Source organism: Heptranchias perlo, chromosome 3, assembly GCF_035084215.1.
Source record: "Heptranchias perlo isolate sHepPer1 chromosome 3, sHepPer1.hap1, whole genome shotgun sequence".
Lineage (NCBI taxonomy): Eukaryota > Metazoa > Chordata > Chondrichthyes > Hexanchiformes > Hexanchidae > Heptranchias > Heptranchias perlo.
The window spans coordinates 129,782,155-129,805,804 of NC_090327.1; the positions used below are offsets into that span (position 1 = coordinate 129,782,155).

Genomic DNA, 23,650 nt, shown 5'->3' on the forward strand with positions numbered 1-23,650 from the left:
AGAGACAGGGAGGGGCTAGGCCATGGAGGGATTTGAAAACAAGGATGAGAATTTTAAAATCGAGGCCGGACCAGGAGCCAATGTATATCAGCGAGCACAAGGGTGATGGTTGCATAGGATTTGGTGAGAGTTAGGATACGGGCAGCAGAGTTTTGGATCAGCTCAAATTTATGGAGGGTGGAAGATGGGAGCCTGGCCAGGAGAGCATTGGAATAGTCAAGTCTAGAGGTAACAAAAGCATGGATGAGGGTTTCAGCAGCAGATGAGCTCAAGCAGGGGTGGAGACGGGCGATGTTACGGAGGTAGAATTAGGCAGTCTTGGTGATGGAGCGGCTATGTGGTCAGAAGCTCATCTTGGGGTCAAGTAGGACGCCACGGTTGTGAAAGGTCTGGTTCAGCCTCAGATAGTCACCAGGGAGAGGGATGGAGTTGGTGATTAGGGAACGGAGTTTGTGGCGGGGAACGAAGACAATGGCTTCGGTCTTTCCAATATTTAGTTGGAGGAAATTTCTCATCCGATACTGTGTGACAAATCAGAAGCAGTGGAGGGGTCGAGAGAGGTGGCAGTGAGGTAGAGTTGGGTGTCGTCAGTGTACATGTGGAACCTGACAGTGTATTTTTGGATGATGTCGCCAAGGGGAAGCATGTAGATGAAAGATAGGAGGGGGCCAAGAATAGATCCTTGGGGGACTCCAGAGGTAACGGTGCGGGAGGGGGAAAAGAAGCCATTGCAGGTGATTCTCTGGCTAAGACTGGATTGATAAGAATGGAACCAGGCAAGGGCAGTCCCACCCAGCTGGACAACGGAGGAAAGTCGTTGGAGGAGGATGGTGTGGTCAACCGTGTCAAAGGCTGCAGACAGGTAGAGAGGGATAGTTTACCACGGTCACATAGGACGTCACTTGTGACTTTGATAAGGGTCGTTTCAGTACTGTGGCAGGGCAGAAACCTGATTGGAGGGGTTCAAACATGGAGTTGTGGGAAAGATAGGCACATATTTGGGAGGCAACAACACGTTCAAGGACTTGAGAGGAAAGGGAGGTTGGCGATGAGGCGATAGTTTGCAAGGATGGAGGGGGTCAAGGGTGGGTTTTTTGAGGAGGGGTTTGATGATGGCAGATTTGAAGGGGAGGGGGACAGTATCAGAGGAGAGGGCACCGTTAACAAAATTAGCTAACATAGGGTCCAGGAAGGGAAGTTGGGTGGTCAGCACTTTGGTAGGAATAGGGTCAAGGGAGCAGGAGGTGGGTCTCATGGCCAAGATGAGCTCGGAGAGGGCATGTGGTGAGATAGGAGAGAAACTAGAAAAAGATACGAGTTCAGGGCTAGGGCAAACAATATCATCTGGAAATGAAATACTGCTGCTGATATCTCTAAAATAGTTTATGGCAATTGGGGAACATCCACCTTTGGAAATTGTTTTTACAGTGTAAAGTAGCAGGTGCTTAGTGCTAGGAATGAGACATTGGAGGGTTGTACTATGTATTAAATTTATTTAGAAGTTGGTCTTTTTATTTTGAGGATGAGTAGATAAATTTTAGAAACAAACAATTATAGAATATATACCATATTAACCATTTTATTTTGTATCCCATACCTTGTTTCTCTCCTAATCTGTACTCTTGGTTCTAGACGATAAGCTGTTAGGTCAGTTTGGGGTCCTTCCACTACATATACTCCAGCCGTGCTTGATACCCTTAATGCATCCAACATGTCAGTAACTGGAACAGAGGGGAAACATAACTAGCACCAAGTCTGTAGTTGTTTTTCCATTCCACACTGTTATACTCCTACCTGAGCATAACTTATGCACACCTATAATTCAGCATTACAGTGTCGGGCAGAAAATAGCTGAGAGCTGCAGGACGGTTGGGAAGTGCACAATCCTTTTGGATAATTGCATAGGAACCTCTTCATTTTGCATATCTTTATCCTCTGAGGGCAACAAGATTATTTTAGCTGGAAGAACCAAAAATGTTTCATATCACTTTTTTAATGATGGTCTAAGGAGCAACACAATAACGATTATTACAGGCCACAAGGAGAACAATCTTTAAAACTAGTGCAACAATGCCTGTTGTAGCAGAAGCTGAACAAAATAAAAAGGAAAACTAAATATTTTGGCGGGCAGCATGGAAAACGCTACACAATATAATAGGCAGCTGTGCGACAAATATTCTGTGAATAGTCAAACCATGTTTGAACATTCAGAAGCAATACTTAAGCCCTTGGAGCCAGGCATTTTGTGTTTTATAGCCACACTTCACCCTATAGTAATGTCTCGTATTATATTTAATGCTATAACATGAACATTTCATGAGCCAAGTCCCAGTAGTCCCAAGGCAAAGACATCACTATAACTGAATTACAATGAGTGCCGGGTATACTTTACAACCCTGTGTACGCCATTAATTAACAAAATACAAGATCGCCTTGGGCTTTTTTTAAGTAGTGAACAATGAGGGATGAGTGAGTGCTGGACAGGATTTCAAGGGTTTGTTAGCGAGGCTATGAATGTTGATGATGTAATGAGCTAACAGTTAATGATGAATGATAATACAGTGCACTGCTCTTAAAAGTGGAAGTTAACTATATTTTTATTCTAAATTGCGCAGTTTACTCACATAGTCCTTTGCCAAGTGTTCTGAACCATATGCTGTTCTGTTATGAAGAAATCCAATTTGGAACTTTGCACCTGGACAGCTCCATTCTTGCTGTGCGTTTTGGGTAAGTTGATATCACAGTGAACTGACTGCATATGTACTAGTTTCCACAGAATTTTATCTCGTAAGAAAGCAATTTTATAAAAATAGAAAATTATAAGAAATAGGCTTTTAATTTTTAAACTGCACAAAATTTAATATTTTTTTACTGTGGGGGCTCTCTAAATGCTCAATTCCCTTTTGTCTTTTGCTTCGTTCAAAGTCTTTTGGAAATTATTTAACTTCAGATTACTAATAAATTAGTTAGTTATTTACTATTTTTTAAATTCACCATCCATTTAAAAATTTTGTTTTTAGCATTTTTATAAAATGCATACTCGTGTCACTATAACTATAGCACAATTTGTTCAGAAGCAGGTGTGGTTTTTATAGTGTTTTGAAAATATAACAATGAGATGCTTTGTACCATTCCAGCTTCCTTTGTCATAGCTATTCTGCAATGTATTGAATGACTGATTTCAGAGGGTCCCTCATTATGTTGGATTGAAAGTGAAACTCACTTGTAGTACAGTTCTATCAAAAAGTCACAAGCAGCCACACAACTGTGAAAGTTGCAACATGCAAAAAAAAGGTCCCACGTAAAGTGGATAATAAATAAAAATTTTGTTTAAAAGATAGTCCCACTTGCATAATCACCAGTCCTCACAGACTTGGAGGGAGGGAGGAAGGAGGCAGGCTGTGGTTGACTGACATAATACGTACATTGCTAACCGCCAACAAAAATCCACAAGAATTTCCCTCCATCTCCACCAGCAGTCCCACAGGCCAACAACATAATCATGAGGAGACTGCAGGCTCTCCCCAGTGCATGAACAATATTTAAACAAAAGTCTTTTTTCATTACATGCCATAGGAGATGTTTCAATTGTCGTAAGAGACCAGTCAGATGTTTGCAAGATTGTAAGAGAGTTTTCAGATCTCTACCCACAACTTGTGATATTTACTAACCTCTTGCAACTTCTATGTTTGAAAATTTCTTTCACTGGTGAAAACGTCGAGGAATTTGTGAAACAACAGAAATTTGCATTCATACAGCACTTTTAGGGTAGATAAGTATCCCAATGTACACACAGAGGAGTAAAGGGATAGGTGCCGAGTATTTTTTTAAGGAGAGTTAGAAGAGGTGACCAAAAGCTTGGTCATAAAACTGTGATTTGAGAAAGTGTTTAAAAGTGATGAGGGAGAGAGTCCAAGGAGTAGGACTGAGGATGTTGAAGGTACTGCCACGAAAGGTGTAGCAGGTAAGAAGAGGGGGATACACAGCAGGCCATATATCCAAGTTTGCCGATGGCACAAAGATTGGTGGCATAGTAAGTAGTGTGGATGGGAGCATAAAATTACAAAGAGACATTGATAGATTAAGTGAGTGGACAAAACTGTGGCAGATGGAGTTCATCGCAGGTAAGTGCGAGGTCATCCATTTTGGACCAAAAAAGGATAGATCAGAGTATTTTTTTAAATGGTGAAAAGCTAAGGACAATGGCGGTCCAAAGAAATTTGGGGGTCCATGTAGTCAGATCGCTGAAATGTACAATAAATAATCAAAAAGACTAATGGAATGTTAGCCTTTATAACTTGAGGGCTAGAATATAAAGGGGAGGTAGTGTTGCTACAGCTGGTCCTGGTCAGACCACATCTGGAGTACCATGTACAGTTCTGGACACTGCACCTTCGAAAAGATATATTGGCCTTGGAAGGAGTGTAATGCAGATTCACCAGAATGTTACCAAAGGGTTAAATTATGGGGAGAGATTACATAAACTAGGCTTGTATTCCCTGGAATACAGAAGGTAAGGGGGTGATTTGATTGAGGTTTTTAGGGTTTTGAAAGGAATTGATAGGGTAGGGAGAAACTTTTTCTGCTGGTGGGGAGAAGGACAAGGGGACGTAACATTAAAATCAGAGCCAGGCCATTCAGAAGATAAGCTAGGAAACACTTCTTCACACAAAGGGTGGTAGAAGTGCTCTCTCCCACAAAAAGCAGTAGATGCTAGTTCAATTGTTAATTTTAAATTGGAAATTGATAGATTTTTGCTAGCCATGGATATTGAGGGATATGGAGCTAAGGCAGGTGGATAGAGTTAGGATACAGATCAACAATGATTTCGTTGAATGGCTGAACAGGCTGAATGGCCTACTCCTGTTCCTATGCTCCTAGAAGTGGAAAGCAAGGCTACAGAAGGTTGCAGAGGTAGGGTGGCGGGAGATTTGTAAATGAGGATAAGGATTTTAAATTTGATCTGTTGGGGAATGGGGAACAAAAGTAGATCAGTAAGGGTGTGAATGATGGGGAAGTGGAGGTTGGTGCAGGATAGGATATAGGATGTAGAGCTTTGGATGATTTGGAGTTTTTGGAGGGCGGAGGACAGCTGACTGATAAAGAGGTAGAGTCTGGAGGTGATGAAGGTATAAAGAAAGGTTTCAGTGACAGTGGGACTAACGGAGGGGCTGAGGTGAGCAATTTGCAAGGTGGAAGTAAGCGGTCTTGGTGACGGATAGTATACAAAGTTTGAAGCTCGGATCCGGACCAAAACAGAACAGTTGTGTCCAGTCTGGTTCAGTCTGAGAAAACAGCAAGAGGATGGGGCCAAGGATAGATTCTTTACGGGCTCCTTGCAGGAGTTGGAGATGCACTGGAACATGTAGGAATCGAACCAGGCTAGGACAGTCCTACTGAGATGGACTACCGAAGAGAGGCGATGAAACAGGATGGCATGATCAACTATGCTAAACACTGCAGAGAGGTCAGCAATGGACCTATGGCCTTGGTCACAGAGGATATCATTGGTGACTTTGACTAGGGTTGACTCTGTGCTGTAGCAGGGCAGAAACCAAATGGAGGGGATTGGAACAGGGAATTGTGGGACAGGTGAGCACACACTGGAAAGCAATATGTTCAATGACTTTGTTCAGGAAGGACAGGACACAAATGCCTGTAGCAAATTGTCCTTTGACATTATCTCTGGTTTCAAAAACAGTGCAAAGGAATTTTGCTGAAAAAAATTGCGCAAAAATAAATTTCACAGTTGTACGGGCTTTTAAAATTAGACTTAGTTCTTCCATGGGACTACATAAAAATTGAGTATTAACAATTTTAAAAATAAAACACTAGTATTAATTAATTAATTAAAGATGTTATTAGCCATGAAAACCCAAGTTTAGTTATTTTGTCAGCTTTATCATCCTTAATTTTGGATCTAGAGTGAAAATTCACATTACCAGAAAATGATCTAAAATGGGTTCCATTATATACCATGTTGGGACTGAAGTTTAATTTGCTCTTTCAATGAATGCATTTGTTGACATATTGGCCAAGGTTTTCTGCTTTTGTGCTTAATAGCCCATGATTCCACCACCCCCCACCCCTATTCATTTCAAGAGAGAGGAAAATCACAGGCTGGTGAGCACAAAAGCAAAAACCCCAGCCATTAAATACCAATGAGCAAAAAGATCCATGTTTTCATTCCTCTTTGAAGTGTGGATGTGCAGTGTGCTGGAGTAAACGTGTTTAATGCTGTTTGTAGGTAGGGCCTGGGTCTGTACCTGAACTCTCATGTGGTGAGTTCCTGACCTCTGTCAGAAAGAGAAAGAGAGCAGAAGAGAGACGTCTTCTCTTAGAGAGGGACTAAAAGTTGGCAGATTGGGCTGTCACACACCACATAGTAAGTAAATCAAGACAGTGTTTGCAGGAGTTCTAGTTACAAACTACTTCCAAACTGGAATATTACATGGCAAGGACAGACCCAGGACTGGGACAAAATAAAACAGAGGAATAAAAAAAAATTAGTCAAATACCAATTTTATTCCTGCCAATAATTAAAAGTCCCTGATTTGGGAATATATTATTTTAAAAAATACAAATGATGGTTGAACTGAAGATGGATGGTTCGTACCACCTATAATCTTCATTTTGCAAACACGATATATGAGGCAAATTTTTGGTTTAATTACATGCATCAGCCAGGTCACGTACCTTCTCCCTCTGTGATATCAGGGACGGGAAGCAACTCCATCTCCACATCCAGGGTTTCTGTGGGGTATGTGTATGGAATTCTTGTTGTGAGGGTAGTGACTTCTCTGGCAGGAATGTAAAAACCTGTGGGGGTAGTGTAAGGATAATCTTCGTCTGTGATAATTTGTATTGTTGGCATGGTGGATCCAGTTTCATCCAGGTCAGGATATCCAGAAGCTCTGCTGTATAAGTTATCATAACCAAGTGTTGATATTTCAGGATGAAGTCCTGATGGGAATTCAATAATATCGGGAATGTCTGTCGTGATTATATAGTCATCACCAGACATTTCATCCTCAAATGAAGCGCTTCCTGATCCTCTGCTTTCTGATGGCTTTCTCTGTAAATCTTCAGCTGTGGACCCTTCAAAGGCATGTATGTCATCATCTCCTAAAGGAAACAATAGTTAACTTCAGCAGCAACCTTGCGTAATGTTGAATTTTGTATTTACAGGGTTTTTTTTTGCATCTTGGGCAGCTAACTGCAGGGTTTCGGCCAGAGGCAACAGTATGAAGAACAGATGTCTCGGGACCTTTACCCTGAAAGTTGCCTAGAGCACCAAATACCAAAGAGTTCATGCTGGAATGCCAAGTGGCATGCCTACACCTCTCCTATGGCTCCAATAACCCTGGCTCATGGTGATGCTCGAGTGTGTTTGAAGTTTTACATGCAAGTAATACAGTTCCGAATGATGATAACTGTTTGGGAGACAGTTCCAGGGGCAGAAGGGTGTGTGTGAAGCTTTGCTGCCAGTGTCCAGTACAGACTTCTCGATCGCTGCAGAACGATGAGGTGAAGTTGCAGCAGCTCTTGTATTCCCAGCATACACATATAGAGACCTGGCTTAAGTGCTGTCGGTCCTGTTCCAGTCATGTTGATGTGGAAGGCTGACAGCCTGACCCCATCTCTCTGGTGTTGTAGAGGATACACTCTAGCATGCAGTAGGCGAATCTCTTCCAGTTCAATGATCTTAATGGCTTTGTGACCTTTGAGCCCAGGAACAAGAGATGCTTTTTTTCTCTGATACCTGCCAAACAGGACTACAGTACTCCATCACTGAGCAGGTATAAGCAATTGTGACAAGCCTATTTGTAGAATTCAATTGTAGAGTTCAAACCATCTGCCGGCTTTTCCAGTCATTTGCAATGAATTGAACTATATTAACTCATCTTTCACCAAATGATAATTCATATTTTATATTAACTATCTTTAAAAAGTAATAATTTTAAATGGAGCTGTATAGTTGCCTGGTACTATATCAATAAAATTTTTCCCTTCACAATTCAGGGATCAAAGATTCAAGACCCACAACTGCTTGATACATCTGCAAAGATATTGGCCATTACTAAAATCCCCCCTCCACCCTTTTACTAATTATATGCTTGTGCATAAGGATGTACCCATTTTAACAGTAAACCATATAGAAAATGTACATGTACCCAATAATGTGCTTTTAATGTAAAAAAAATCAAATGTTAAATTTTTCACAATACCCACTCCAGAAAACCTCAAATCTCTTTTCAGTCCCTTAATCTTGATCACCTAGCATGAAATTGTTTTCTGTGGACAAATAGAATGGATGGCTTCACTAAAATTCACATGTATTATCAGGATGTTTGCACTGTGCACTGGTTAGTAGTCAGAAGCACAGCCGAATAAAAGCCAGCAATACTAAATGACAGCATGAAAGCATTTCAGAATTTTTCTACATAGGAATTTTTCACCATTTCACTTCATTAGAAAGAAATGAGAAAACATGTCAAAAAGACAGTACACAGAAAACCCTAACATTTTTCTAATCTTTAACTGACTGTCTCTGCAGAGAATGGCTGCTGCCAGGCAAATTGCAAACCTCTGTTCTTCCAGCTTGACTTGACAGAACAATCTTGACGTTTAGAAATCTTTGCATTCATTCTGTGAGCCAAAACGATTTAATTGTACAATAAGCTGTGGAACTTATATACTGCAAAATATTGCAGAGAAGTCAGAAAAATATCACAGCCAGGAAAACACTATCCATAATATTTCTATTTTTTTTTTTGAAAAGTAATTATTCTATTCAGTCGGACAAGACACAGGCATAAACACAATTTTCATTTTACCTGATTTAGTAAAAATGATGAGGAAAATTATCAGAGAAAATCTGAAAAGTGCGACATTAAACTAAATAAACAGTCAAGTTCAAGGAAGTTTTTTTTTAAATGACGGTTAGGTTAACATGTAAGCCAAATGTTTAACATCCACCAAGAATATTAGAGGCAATAAAATAAAGTAAATTCTCCACATGCACTAACGATGAGAACAAAGATTGTCAAATGTTACCATTTTTTTGTAAATGGATCACCAATGCAGGCTTTGTGTGATGCTTAGTCTTCATTTGCTATAAAAATCTATCAGTCTTCTATCGGTCTTCAGACTTCGAAAAGATGCTCTGGACATGATTGGATGATTATAGAACTATATTTTTACAAATGTGAAAGGCAAAAACCAGGAAACAACAGAGAAACACAACAGAAATAGAGGAACAGCATAGGCAGAACACTGGAACAAGGAAACTCCAGATCAGCTGATATTAAACTAGTTGTTCAGATCCTACTCACCATAAATGTGGCCTGCATATTCCTGACAACTAACATCAAGTGAATGCAGAGAAATGAGGAAACAAATAACTAGCCACAGCACATGTCTCCTCACAGGCATGGAAGAAATCTGCAAGTTTGGATTGAAAACAAATGATAAATTGATGACGGAAATATAAAGAAATGTTATATATTTAACGCCTAATGTTTTAGGTACACCCATTCTTGCTATATGTACATCGAGGGGTTGTTCTGGGCTTACCCCTTGGCAATCAACACAAGTGCTCCAAGACTTTTTGTTCCCTCAACAACTACCAGCTCAGTGCCATAAAACGTTAGTTTGTCACTGTTACCTTCAGTACACTCTGTTTTGCTACTATACACATAAAAATGTAAAAAATTACTTGCTTAATATATTTTATCTTAGATATGATTAAAAATGTATTTGTGGTATATAGTTTAATATTGGAACTGAACAGCAATAATGGATTTTGTGTCTTGACCAGTTTTATTTGCCAATAATTCTGTTTCTCTTCAATTAGGCAAGATGGTCCACCTGTATCCATTTAATCACATCTCATTTGAATAATGAAGTCCAACTGACTGAAAGGCAATGACTAAGAAAGCCCAACTAAAATCAAGACATTAAGATGTCATAAAGATAGGGTGATGTCATAAGCACTTAAAAATGAATTTTTCTTAATTTGTTTTATTTTCCAGTGCCTTATCCCACTTCACCCTCTGTTTCTTCATAGATCCAAAGTTTGCTAAGTCTGCAGAGGTTTCAATATCTCACTCACCTGCCCTTTCAAATCTCTAATACTTGGGCTAAGGTGGGGGTTTTTTTGGAGACAATTAAGCACAGCAGAAAACATCAGAAGTTACCATAATTTATTGGACTTTACAATGTGTGGATTGTGCAATACAGTTTACTCTCTGCAATTGCTGCACCTTACACTCGTGTCCATGATCCCCCAACATGGCTGTGTGGGAATACAAGAAAAATTAGGATTTCAATCTGAAGTATACCAACACTTTATTTAAAGTAAATTTCTCCTGCAAGAGAACTTTCAGCACTTTTTTTTTTGAGTCCGAAAGAAGACTGCTGGTGACATGCAGCATTAAGTCAATGGGGATGCAACATGTCTATTCAGCAGATTTCAGTATGTTGAGCAGGAATTGCCATTTATTATTCTACTACAGCTGACTATAGCCTCCTCTCAAGTACAGTAGATTCTACTTATTCAACACATAACATTGACCAATCCAAAAAGTGACAATAGGACTTTCTCTCTTTGGTTTCCTCAAAGAAATATTCAAGAGGTCTTTCCATTTGATGAATGTCATGTAAATGATAAAATATGTATCTGCATGAAAGTATGGTGTTTACATGCAAGGTCTTTGCATGGTCAAGTTTGAACTTTCCTATGATTTCCATAAGTCCTGATTGAGAGAAAATATCTAATTGCCTGATAGGGCATGAAGATAGCAACTATCTACCCAAATGAGACAGTTGTATTGGAGGCAGAAGTAAAGGGCATGTATGGACAGACTAATATAGAAATGAAGCACTTTTTGTCTATCATATATTATTTTAGTCCTCTTGGGGTCATGGTGTTTGCAGGGTAAAATTGGTTACTGCTAGCCAATTTTTCAGAAAATATACATTACCAATCTGTCTGATATTCAAACTCAGGACAAGGCACAAACATGTGTAATTCAGGAAATCCTTAGTATGTTGCTATTAACCCATCTAACAGGTTACTCAAAGTATTTGGCTCAGATCAGTGAATCAACCCACCCCATTCAACTATCCTATGTAATTGTCATCCTGAGGTGGTTCTTGTTGCAGTGGATTTGTTTGACAGGTTTATCTGGATTGGGTCCCTAAGAGGAGCAGGGCCAAGATTCTTTGTAGTCCTTTTGACAGACCCATGTCCAGGACCCTCTGATTGGGGGCTTCCATTTGGCTGCCTGTGCTTAGCTGACTTGTCAGTCTGAGGTCATCAAAAGTGCAAAGCTATTCAGAGGCTCCATTGTGGAATTTTGACACAAGAGAAGTAAGTGACCATGTTTCAAGGATCAATTTTATATTGTGGGTTAGTGCAGGAGATATGTCTTTGTTGTTTGGACATCCCGTAGAGAATAGTAAGATTTATAAGTACTGTTTGCATTGAATACTATTCACATTTATCTATTAAATGTTAATTAAATTTCTGTGATTTATTGTCTGAGCCTCAATCTGATAAGAGTACATATTCTCCCATATTCTGAAGTCAAAGAAATCATACGGTGGCATGTGATATATTTGCATAAGCTAGAGCACAGTGCTAAGGGTTCTCTGTTCAACACCTGGGTTTTGCAAATTTAATTGGACATTTGGCAGGTAAAGGCATACCCTGATTCATAGGGGGATGCCTATGTGGTCAGTGATACTGAACCCAGAAAAATATCTAGTGTAAATACCCAAAAATGTAACACAATGTGAAAATTCTGGGGGCTTAATTGAAGTCCAAGAACTGTAGGCACAGTGGATAGTTGTATGGGCTAGTACACTGTCTTTTCACCTCTGAGACACGAATTCAAATTCAGCCCAGACAGCCAGGTTGAAAGTTTCTCTTTCTGGTAGCTATAAGGGTCATAGTGAAATGAATTTGAGCCACCTCAACTCAATTCCTATTGGATATGGGCACACAGCACAAAACTGCTAATGTCACTCAGAGACAACACATGGTGAGGAGTTAAGACACATTATTAGGGCAGGGCAGAACACAGATAGCATCAAGCACTCAGTCAGGAATATCATGAATTAGATGCAAAATAAAGCTGACAGTCAAAGCCCAAAGTAGAAAACTGTTCTATTCCCCACCCTTGATAAGAGTGCAAGAAGAAATTGAGTGACATTCATTTCATCACAAATGAGATACAAACTATAATTTCACATATTGAAGACATTTTGCAGTTCTGCTAATTCACATTCTGAACTCTCTATAGTGAGAATAATTCTGGACATTACAATGATTTCTCCCTATACAGCAGCTTCTTCAAAATATTATTGAGCAACTTAACTACTTTTGCATTTCATGCCATTTCTGAAACATTTAAACCAAACTGTTTTAATATTTAAGGCTTATTTGTAAGTTTTTAAAAAATACACAAATGGAAAAGAGCAAATGTCATTGATAAAGACTACCTTTATAACTCATAAGCAACAATATCGCCAGTGGATTAATTTGGCGCTCCACTACTTTCTGTTATATGTCCTCATCACAATTTTTGGACGTTGCACTTGATATTCTCTTGGATTCGGAGTCAGCATTCACTTCCATGAGTGGGCCTTGTCCTTTATGATCCAGGGTGTACCTCTGGCCATTCAGTATCTTGTTAAATGTAGCATGACCGAGTGATCATAAAAAGAACCTTTGAATCATACACTGGCTACTATAATATCACATGTGCCATCGCATGTTCTGTTTTTACAGGAGGTGGGCTGAAAAGCACAAGATAAGGCAAAACTGCAAACTGCCAAATGGTTTATTTTACAGAGTACAGTTTTCAGTGCGATTCATCAATTTTCTACACTTGTTTCATCAAAAATACCAAAGTGGGAGCGGGGTGGGGGAAGGAAGGGGAAAGCAGAAGCAGCTGGGATAAAGAGGAGCTCGGAGAGAGCAGAGAAGGAGGGAAAGGGAGATGGATCACGTTCTTCCCCTCCCTCGCCAGACCTAGATCATGGTCCCCTCCCCCCACTATACCTGATCTAAGACACAAATGATACCTTATGTGACTGTGACCATGGTAAACTCTCCCTCCTCATCCTTCTCAACTTGTCTGCAGCCTTTGACACGGTTGACTACACCATCCTCTTCCAACGCCTCTCCTACGTTGTGCAGCTGGGTGACACTGTGCTCACCTGGTTCCATTCTTATCTATCCAGTCATAGCCAGAGAATCACCTGCAATGGCTTCTCTTTCCACTCCCGCTCCGTTACTTCTGGAGTTCCCCAAGGATCTATCCTTGGCCTCCTCTTATTTCTCATCTACATGCTGCCCCTCAGCGACATTATCCGAAAACACAATGTCAGGTTCCACATGTTTGCTGATGTCACCCACCCCTACCTCACCACTAACTCCTTCGACCCCTCCACTGTCTGATTTGTCTCACTGCTTGTCAGACATTCAGTACTGGATGAGCAAAAGTTTCCTCCAACTAAATATTGGGAAGAACGAAACCATTGTCTTCAGTTCCCTAGACACCATCCTTCTCCCTGGCCAGTGTCTGAGGCTGAACCAGACCGTTCAGAACCTTGGCATCCTATTTGACCCCGAGATGAGCTTCTGACCACATATCCAATCCATCACCAAGACCGCCTAATTCCCCCTCCGTAACATCGTGCGTCTCCACCCCTGCCTTAGCTCATCTGCTGCTGAAACCCTCATCCATGCCTCTGTTACCTCTAGACTTGACTATTCCAATGCTCTCCTGACTGGCCTCCCATCTTCCACCCTCAATATACTTGAGCTCATCCAAAACTCTGCTGCATATATCCTAATTCACACCAATTCTTATTCACCCATCACCCCTGTGCTCACTGACCTACATCGGCTCCCGGTCCACCAACACCTTGATTTTGAAATTCTCATCCTCATGTTAAAATTCCACCATGGCCTCACACCTTCCTATCTGAACCTGGTAGTGTTAGCACACACATTCTCTAAACTTGGCAGCCTGCCTGGCAATGGCTGGATCAAATTACACATTCCAGACAAACGGTTGGGTGAGTATTGTCCTCCTACTTCCTGTCAGTGGCAATATCAGAATGTGTTACTGCCACCATAGTGGTGGCAGTAGTTGCGACCGTAGTTTTGATGCTGGCAATTTAGGCATCACTTGGGATTCATTCCATTACAATGGTGTGAAATGCTTGAGACTGTACACAATTAATTCCTCCCTTTTGTTTGTCAATTAATATTCCAATTTACCATGGTGGCCATTCGACATTCTGCAGATTTAATGTTAAGACAACCAGCTCAACTTAACAGTAACAAAATATTGTAAATTAACACAATTCAATTCAGGCAATATAGATAAAGACCAAAATGTTACATTCCTCCATGTACCATTAATTATAAATTAAACTTTCAATTATCTGACCATTACTTTAAAACATTTGTAATTCTTGCTACAAACTTCTACTGGTAAGGTAGCTGTGCCTACAGTATTGAAAGAAACACCTCAACATGTCAGAGTTCAGACCGCAGTTTTAAAATTAGTCATCAATTGTAAAAGTTCAATTAGTATTTCAGGATAAAATTTTTCTACTTACACAGCACCTTATGTTGAAAAATTTCAGTGCTTCAGATAGTTCATTTTTTTTGGAGTACAATATTTGTTAATGAAGGAAAACTGCAGCCATTCTGCACTAGCAATGCCCCACAATCAGCAATAAAATGAATGAATCTGGGGCTCTTTGGTGGTGTTGGCCAGAAGACCAGGAGAACTCCTGACTTGGTTTTAAATACACAGTCTTGAATGCCCATTTGAACCACTGAACAGGCAAGATAGGACCTTGCTTAATATATCACCCAAGGGATGCCATTTCCTTCAGTACCGCACTGGAGTGTTTGCCTAGATTATCCATTCAAGTTCTGGTGTGGGGCTCTGACCCAGAGGCAAAAGTGCAATCAACTGAGCCAAGCTGGTTTCTACTTAATATTTAATGTAATTAGAAATGCTCTGCTCATTTTATCCATGCTTAACATAAATGTTCCTATCCTGCTGTAATCAAGCATAGGTGAGAAAATAAAGGCTTCAAATCCTAAGAAGCATCTCTTAATCCAATATAATTATAACATCCTTGTTGGGAAGCTGCCTTGAAACCAGAGATATTATGGAAGAGTTCAATAAGTTAATGCTGTGGTGGGAAACAAATTCTCATTAATTACCCCAACAAATGGTGCAAATAGCAAGCAGCACAACAAAGCACAATCATAAAACAACTACCAAGTTCAAACAAAGCTCTCAGTAAATGGAGAGATTACTGGAATGTTACAGTCTCAGTGAGAGTGTTCTATGCACACAGCAAACCTTCAATATCTCCCCCTCCCAAGCAAAGGTATGGGAGAAAGGAAAAACACAAGTCAGGAAATATTAGGAGCGCACAAGTTAAGGCGGCCATCTCTTACTTTCTCCTTTTGCAGCAGACAGCACTATGGAGGGATGGTAGTGTAGTAATTATGTTACTGGCCTAGCAATCGAGAGGCCAGGACTAAATCTAGAGGACTCAAGTTGAAATCCCACCGTAGCAATTTGAGAATTTGAATTCAGTTTTTACAAATTTGGAAATAAAAACTTGGTATCAGTAAAAGTGACCATGAAACTGTTGGATTGTCGTAAAAACCCAACTGGTTCACTTATGTCCTTTAGGAAAGGAAATCTGCTGTACTTATTTGGTCTGGCCTATATGTGACTCCAGTTCCACACCAACGTAGTTGACTCTTTATTGCCCCCTGAAGTGGTCTCACACAAGAGGTATTTCCAAAGCATGAGGCCTAAGCAAGTGAATGTACAGCCACCAATGGTGGAGCAAAGGAAAGGGGTTGACCAAGTGACTGATGGGCTGCAGGAGTCTGTGTTATCATACAGAGCAACTAGACTTTTCTTAAATGCGGTAGGCATGCCCTGGCTGGGCAGGACACAGAGATAATTTAAGCACCGTATTCCTAGCTCTGTTAATACTGCTGTGTATTAATATTTATAACTTTAAATACTACTATAGCCAAAGTCCTAATGCTACATTGTATGGTCAACTTCATATTTGGCAGACCGAATTAAGTGGAACCACTGCGACAGTATTTATTTAACATTCGCTGGTTTAGGTGAAGTGTTAAGATTTCATTGGCTCTATTGGAGTCTGTGCTTATTCTCAAACCAATTGACATTTTATGTCAAGCACCACAGGAGGCAAGAAAATCTCTATGGAATGAGTCAAATATTGAATATAAATCAACTAATGTCATGTAAAACTGCTGAGCATGCTTCAGTTCCTCTATCATTTGGCATGGACTATATATTGTGACGAAAATAGATTTTTTTTTAAAAAAGGAACCCTTCTACATGGTTTAGTGTGTTGAGAGAAAAATGCTTCCTCGGGATAGATAGCAAAAGAATCCCTTTATGATTATCACATACTGTCTTAGTTACATTTTAAAATCGCCCACGTTAACATTTCAACTCTTTCCAAGAAGATTATATGCTATGTTACATTCTGAAGAAGTTGTAGATTTAAAATGTGGCCGTAAGCATCTTGCGTTGTGTTAAGTTTTGATTTAGCTTTTTTTTTTGCACTTTAATTATTCCTTTTCTTGCAGGTCACTCAACCCGATGTAATTTAAAAATTTTGGATGAATCTCTTACTTCAGTAAATAATTCACCAAGTTGAAGTGCAAATAAATAAATAAATAAATAAATAAAATATTCTCCCCTCCTGTCCTGAAAGCAGTGGCTCATGCTGGGGTACAGTTCTATGGACACCCACAAGCCTTTGGTACCAAGCAGTCATTCCTCACGTGAGGCTAGGGAATGAATATTAACGGATTATTCAGCTGTGGTGGAGGATGGGTAATTATAGATAAGTTGATCCTGTCCTCACCTGGCATCTACATGTGTGCATACCTTGATGGGGGGGTATGTACTGGATAGTGATCCAGAACTTTGACTGATTCTTTTTGCCTCTCAGTCCAGGTGTGCTGAGGCCAATTATACCAGTCCTACCATAAGTAGAATTCTCACAGCCACATATACACACATATATACATAATGAAAGAGAGATGAATTGACAGGTGCTTTATAGTCAGATGCAGAGTAAAGTTACCTCTACTCTATTCTGACAATATGCCTGGGACCCAAAAAAAGCCCTTCATACTCCACCAAATATGGCGACATAACTGGTCATTATGTCTTCTTGAGATTGCCAATTTAGTCCTATATTACAGGCAGCTTAATGCTGTGCACCTATGCTCACAGACTGCCCAAGCATATTTCACATACACCTGTTACAGCCAGCAGACAGAGGAGGCTTTCATCCCAGTTGGATTCCAAGAAGTGCCAGAGGTGAAAGCCTAGTGTACTAACCCTCTGTTCCACCCAGCTCCACCCCAAAAAAGTTGAATCCTTTCATAAATCATTGATAATTTACCATTCAATGCTGAATATGCAGTAGGAAGTTTGAGGGGATTACAAAAACCTATTAAGAATTTTTTTTTGTCTATGGTAATGTGAAATTTATGTAGGATACATTAAGCTGATGAGATTAATTTGATGAGATCATCCTCAAATGATAATAATTAGCATCCATTTAAAAAAAAACATAACCTCTTAGAATACTTTGGATTGGTAGTAAATTCTATGTCATTCTGTTCAGTATAATCTCCACATGAATTCTCATGGAATACATAATATAACTCTTAATGATTTGCTGTTAACGTTACTAGCAGCAAGTCTGTTGAGCCACAGTTTGCAGAATCATTTACATATACGGAGCCGTTTATTTTTTAAGACTGACAAACGTTAGACTCTTCCAGTTTATTTAGTGAAGCCATGTAGATCAGGAAGGTCTCCGGTTCGATCCCTACTTTGTGTTCAGTTAGCTGTTCTCAGCCAAGTTTGAGGTCTCCGCACTGCTAGGTTATGGAGGGAAAAATCAGATACTTCTGATTGCTATCCAACCTGTGCTGGAAGTACAGCCACTTGGGCAAGGTACCTGAGGACATCCAGCCTCCATGGAACTGTACCCCAGCGAGGAGTCAATGCCTTCAATAGGGGAGGGAAGAAAATTGATGAGAAAAGTGGGGGAGAAACTTCGACTGGCATCAAAATAGGACCCATTTTGAAACCAAAAACAATGGTAGTCTTTCTTATGAAAAATACAAAATTATAACATTATTTTCATCATTGAATGTTGCTCATTTTCATCACTTTGAAAATGTTATCCTATCAAACTTTGTCAGATGATAGATCTGCAAGGTGATTCAGACAAAGTAGCAAAGCGCATCATTTGTCATCCAACCAGTTTAAGTAATTATGGCAGAACTTGAGACCAGAAACATTTCTCATGCAGGATAAACATTCCACACGACGGAAGAACTTCCCTTTATCTACAAGGGCTGAGAAAGGATCTTTCAGCATCGCTCAGCTTATCTGGTTTGCTTAGTTTGTTCACTCCACCTTGTGAAACAAACAAAGCCTTAGACTAGCGAGAATACAGATCGGTGGCCTCTCATGTGCTCTATACACCCAGTTTGTACTAGGTACACTTTACACACTTTTCCCTAAAAGCTAAACAATATTCTCTAAGATATTGCACATTTTTCTACACATTAACACATGCATAATCTTACCTATTTAAATTAAGTTACATAGAATGTGCTTCATAACACTGGTTATACTGCAACGAAAATTGGAAAGAGCTCAAATGACTATGCAGTCTTAAAACTGCAATAAAACATTAGCATGTGACTTCACAAATTGCATAATTTAAATGTTACTTGTGCTATTTTTACATTAGTTACTAACTGATACTGCTTAGAGAAAAAAACATTGCAATTTTTCTTCCTTTAACTGTTTCTCTCCCACTCCATAATTCTGTCTTGCTCCGTTTATTATTATTCTATATTAGTATCTTTCTCACTTTTTCATATTGCTTTTTTCCCCCAGTATCTTTCTTTACTTCCCTTTAATTATCTCATGTTTCTCCTATCTTAAATCAACTCGATACCCTAATTTTCTCCAGTCCCTATGGAGTTACCAATAGCAAGAAGTGGAATTATAGGAAATCATCTCACTTTCCTGAGTTGTCTCTTAAAAATACAGCCAAAACCATCCATCCCTTTAAGATGCCGGTTCATATTTTCCCATCAATACAGCTGCTTTCTTCAACTTTCATTGGACAGTCTGAACTGAACAAATTTATAGACTACAATTTATTTGCAGCTCTGATAATCTTTCCTTTTTAGACAGTTCTCCATTTAAGAAGAATAAATTATGTGCTTACCCAACTTGGGCTGTACAATCTCCACTTTTAGCAATTTTCTTGCCAGTGATCCCTGAATTACCCCAATCACTGAACTGTTGTTAAAATCAATAGTAAATAAGGCCTCAACTCTATACCTACCCAATGACTAGCTGGTCTGTGCAAAATTCTTACCATTAAGAATGATAGGGCTGCATGAGTAATATGAACCTCATTCTTTAAAAGTGAAATAATTGCAGACTGTTTTATTCTAGCATTATAAGAATGAGCGTGCTCAATTGCAGAAAATCACATGGCAGATTTGAGGGGGTTGAAAATAAAGTGCAGAGTCCAAGGATGTACAACCAAGTCAGGTCAAATGGCATCTATTACTAAAGAAAAACTAGTTTCTCTCAATATTATTATTTTCTTTACTGGATTTATTTAATTCACTCTTCTCTGCCACAGATCCATTCTCTAGACACACAAATCTTATAAAGCACGCAGCAAGGGACAGGGAGCAGGGCACTGGGCACTTTGGCAGGCCTGGACTTGGACAAGAAATAGTGAAGTATGTTAGTGGACCTTGACTGGGGCAGGATCATGGGTCTCTACTTTGAGAAGGGCAACTGTCATGGGTACTATAGAATCATAGGATGTTAGAGCAAGAACTGAGGTAACTTGGCCCATTGTGCCTGCATCGACTCTCTGAAAGAGCCATGCACTTAGTCCATTCCCCTGCCCTTTTCCCGTACTGTTTTAAATTGTTCTTTTTCCAAATATGTATCTACTTCCTTTTTAAAAGCTATTATGCACTCTTCTTCCACCACCGTTTCTGGCAAAGCATTCCATGTCCTAACAACCCTTTGCATAAAAAAATTCTCCTAACCTCTCCCTTGATTCTTTTGGTGATAAGTCTTAAATTTATGCCTTCCAGTTATTGACTGACCAACCAGTAAAAAGTTGTCCCCTATTTACCTTATGAAAACTGAATAATTTTCAACACCTCTTTCAGATATCTTACCAACCTTCTCTGCTCTGATGAAAGAGCCCCACTTTCTCTAGCCTTTGGTCCTGGTATTTTCTTAACAAATCTCTTCTGTACCTTCACCATGGCCTTGACATCCTTCCTAAAGAAATACACCCAAAACTGGACACAGCGGGGCAATTTTTTCTGTTCCTGCACCTGGACATATTGGATTACCTGGGATTAGCACAGAGGAAAATCAGGTGCAGAAAGGGGCATACATCCATAGGGAGCCTGCCCGACTCTCCATTCTTTTGTGATTATCTGAAACTTATGCCCTCTAGTTACCAGTTCATCAACCAAAGTTTTCCTTATTTACCTCATCAATACCCTCATAATTTTGAGCATCTCCATCCGATCTCAACTTTCTCAGAGAAACTGGGGCTCTTTTTGTTGCGTCTCTCCCAATCAGCAAGCTTCTAATCCCCGTTTCCCGGAGATACCTTGTTGGGCTGCTGTTCGGAGGCAGTAGCTGTAATTCTCCAAGTTATTCCTGGATAGGAAACGTACACTCCCCATGACAGAGGGAGAGTAACAACAACAGCCTAACGCTGAGCCTGAGAAAGAAGGAGACCTGGTAGGTTTGTAAATGGTGCAGCAAGACCAGGCAGGTCTGGATGGAGTCTGTTTGTGATATACAAGGAAGAGCAGCAACCCCCAGAGCACAGTACAGAATTGGGCTGGTTGAGAGGCATGGTTCTTGGCCAAGGAGTAGGAATGTGGGGATTGCTCCATGGTAATCAAGTGATCGATAATACTAATGATCATGACTCCAAGCATCAATCAAATCACTAAATAAGGAATGGATCATGTAACTCCTGCAGATCGGAGCAGTTCGTAACATGGACTGAAAAGGACTCGCAGTGTTTTTAAGATAGATATATTCATAAACTTAATAGTCTGTAAAGCCAGAAACACCTTTACCCCACATCTAGATTGCCTTATTGTTTCTGAATAAAATCCAAAACTTTTCCTCTCAGATGTTAGCCAGCTGCCACTGCATTCACATATATGGATATTAATATTCTCCTGGATCTTTAGCGGTTACTGAAACTTGAGCTCCTCAGCGTGTTTCAGACAGGTATCCACGAAGCCATGGAGAGTACTCAAATGCTTCATTATTTCCACTCACTTTAATGAACACGTACCTGCCTTGATGGAATTGTCCAATATATAATTTAAAAGAACATTTTAAAAAGAGCCTCCCGCCCATAAAAAAAGTTACAAACACTAGAAGTACTTCAGTTTCCAAGGTCGCCTCTAATTGAAGAGAAGAAGAATTTAAACAGCATGTTTATGCACTGTAACTTTTAAATTATGTTTCCTTTTACAATGATGGGGAAGAGTGCAAACTTTTTAAAGTGTTACTGTGTTACACATTTTCATGCTCCCTAAATAATAAAACACCTTTATTGTTATGTTTCTAATCATCACAGAAAATACATTATAAAAGTATGTTCTACTAATGTAATTTCTGAAAAACTGTACTTTTTGCTTTTAAAGTCAGTTGGAATGGATCAAAACTCAAAAAAAGTCAACCTTCCAAAAGAAAATACTGTCATTTACAACATACATTAGTAAAAATATCAAAATGCATATATCCTAGTTAACTTAGTCGACTGCAGAGGTCTTTTTTTTAATTTGCCATGTAGGTATATTATTTAGGGCTGTAGTAAATTTAATTGAGAACTAAACTTACTAGTTTAAATGATAAATCGCAATATGTGGTGTCCTTGGGACCAATGCATTTACATTGATCGAATATCACAATAGATAACTAGTCCTTTCCCTTATTATTTTAAAACCCTAAATCAACTAGTTATTCTCACTTTTGTATGGGGTCACTGATACACCACCTAGAAACTTTTCTCCGCATATAAAATCACAGAATGATACAGCGCAAGAGATCATTTGGCCCATCGTGTCTGTGCCAGCTCTTTGAAAGAGCTATCCAATTAGTCCCACTCCCCTGCTCTTTCCCCATAGAGCTGCAAATTTTTCCACTTCAAGTATTTATCCAATTCCCTTTTAAAAGTTATTATTGAATCTTCTTCCACCACCCTTTCAGGCAGTACATTCCAGATATGCATTTTCTTCTAACTGAAAATTGTGTGTCCTATTACAGCCAGTTATTGACTTCAAATCATCTTTATCATGCTCTTAATTAAGGCTCAAGAAGAAAGCCCCCAACCCACATCTTGGATTTCACTTAATCTTGGCTGTTGAGAGCACGAGCTGGGGCCTGTAGTGCTTAAATACAATTTACTATCATATATTTGAAAACCAAAGTAATGTGGAGTTATGCATAACAAAGTGTATTATAAGAGCTAATTGGGTTCCCTTAAGCCAGCACTTTAAGTTATTTTTAAAAAATCTTTCCAAACATCAGTATTCCTTACCTTCGCTCTTGAAGCTGCCATTACTTCGGTCTACACACTCCACAACATACACACTCTCTTCCAGGTAATTTAAAAATTCAAACGTCCTTGTACTTAATTAAGCAGTGGTCGATTTCTCAAATCTCCTTACTCAGGATCATCTGGCATCGAGGTCTCATGTGCAGGCTGCTTCAATGCAAGTTTCATCTGTCGCTGTGTAATTTCACAGGCTCATCCACTCAAGAGGTGCGAAATACTTGAGTACTTCAACGCAAACATTCAGCCTGGATCGTTCTTAAACTTCCCATCGTAAACTAGTGATTTATGGCTTCGCTGCGACGTGGCACATTTACTGTCCCTACCAAGGCCTCCTAAATGTTGTAAAGCTTTCATTAAAAAGAAAAATCAGATTGTAGATATTTTTGAGCAAAGCAAAATGCACAAAGAAGCCATCTTGTTGCTTTAGCACTTGTGGTATTAACTGTGATTGAGCATTGTATGGGTGAATTTAAAAATCCTTAAGCACGTCAACGTGTGGCTAAAATACAAATTCAAAAACTAACAGGTTTGCAAATTTCTGTGTTATATGAAAACTATGAAAAACAGAAATTGAAAGCATAAACCCAAACATCTTCAGCTTCTGAAGACAGGTCCAAGTCCCTTTAGCATGGTTTAATTGCCTAAAAATGAATATCGTTAGGTTCCAGAAGCTAAGTTCACTGGCTCTACAGTAATAAGTATTAAAGTCAGGTTTTACTGCAAATCTAAAACCCCATTTCTAAGAAAAATCAGGATCTATTTGGAACAGTGCTAGAACTTAAGAAAACAAGGGGTTGATAAAGGCAAGAGTAGAGCTAAATAACAATTACAATTATTTTCAGTTCACAAACATCCCCAGCCCATTGAAATCAATGGGTAATGC

At 39.5% G+C, this 23,650-nt stretch overlaps 1 protein-coding gene across 1 annotated transcript in view; it reads right to left on the reverse strand.

The window, feature by feature from the left end:
- Positions 1-22,770, reverse strand: part of LOC137308838 (collagen alpha-2(IX) chain-like) — a 71,034-nt gene extending 48,264 nt beyond the window's left edge. The window contains exons 1-6 of the mRNA XM_067977301.1: positions 22,750-22,770; positions 20,352-20,527; positions 9,577-9,690; positions 8,588-8,649; positions 6,697-7,125; positions 1,598-1,721 (exon numbers count right to left, since the gene is read on the reverse strand). Of these exons, the coding sequence (XP_067833402.1) occupies positions 1,598-1,721; positions 6,697-7,125; positions 8,588-8,649; positions 9,577-9,690; positions 20,352-20,527; positions 22,750-22,770 (926 nt within the window). The remainder of the gene's footprint in view (positions 1-1,597; positions 1,722-6,696; positions 7,126-8,587; positions 8,650-9,576; positions 9,691-20,351; positions 20,528-22,749) is intronic.
- Positions 22,771-23,650: the final 880 nt, after the last annotated feature.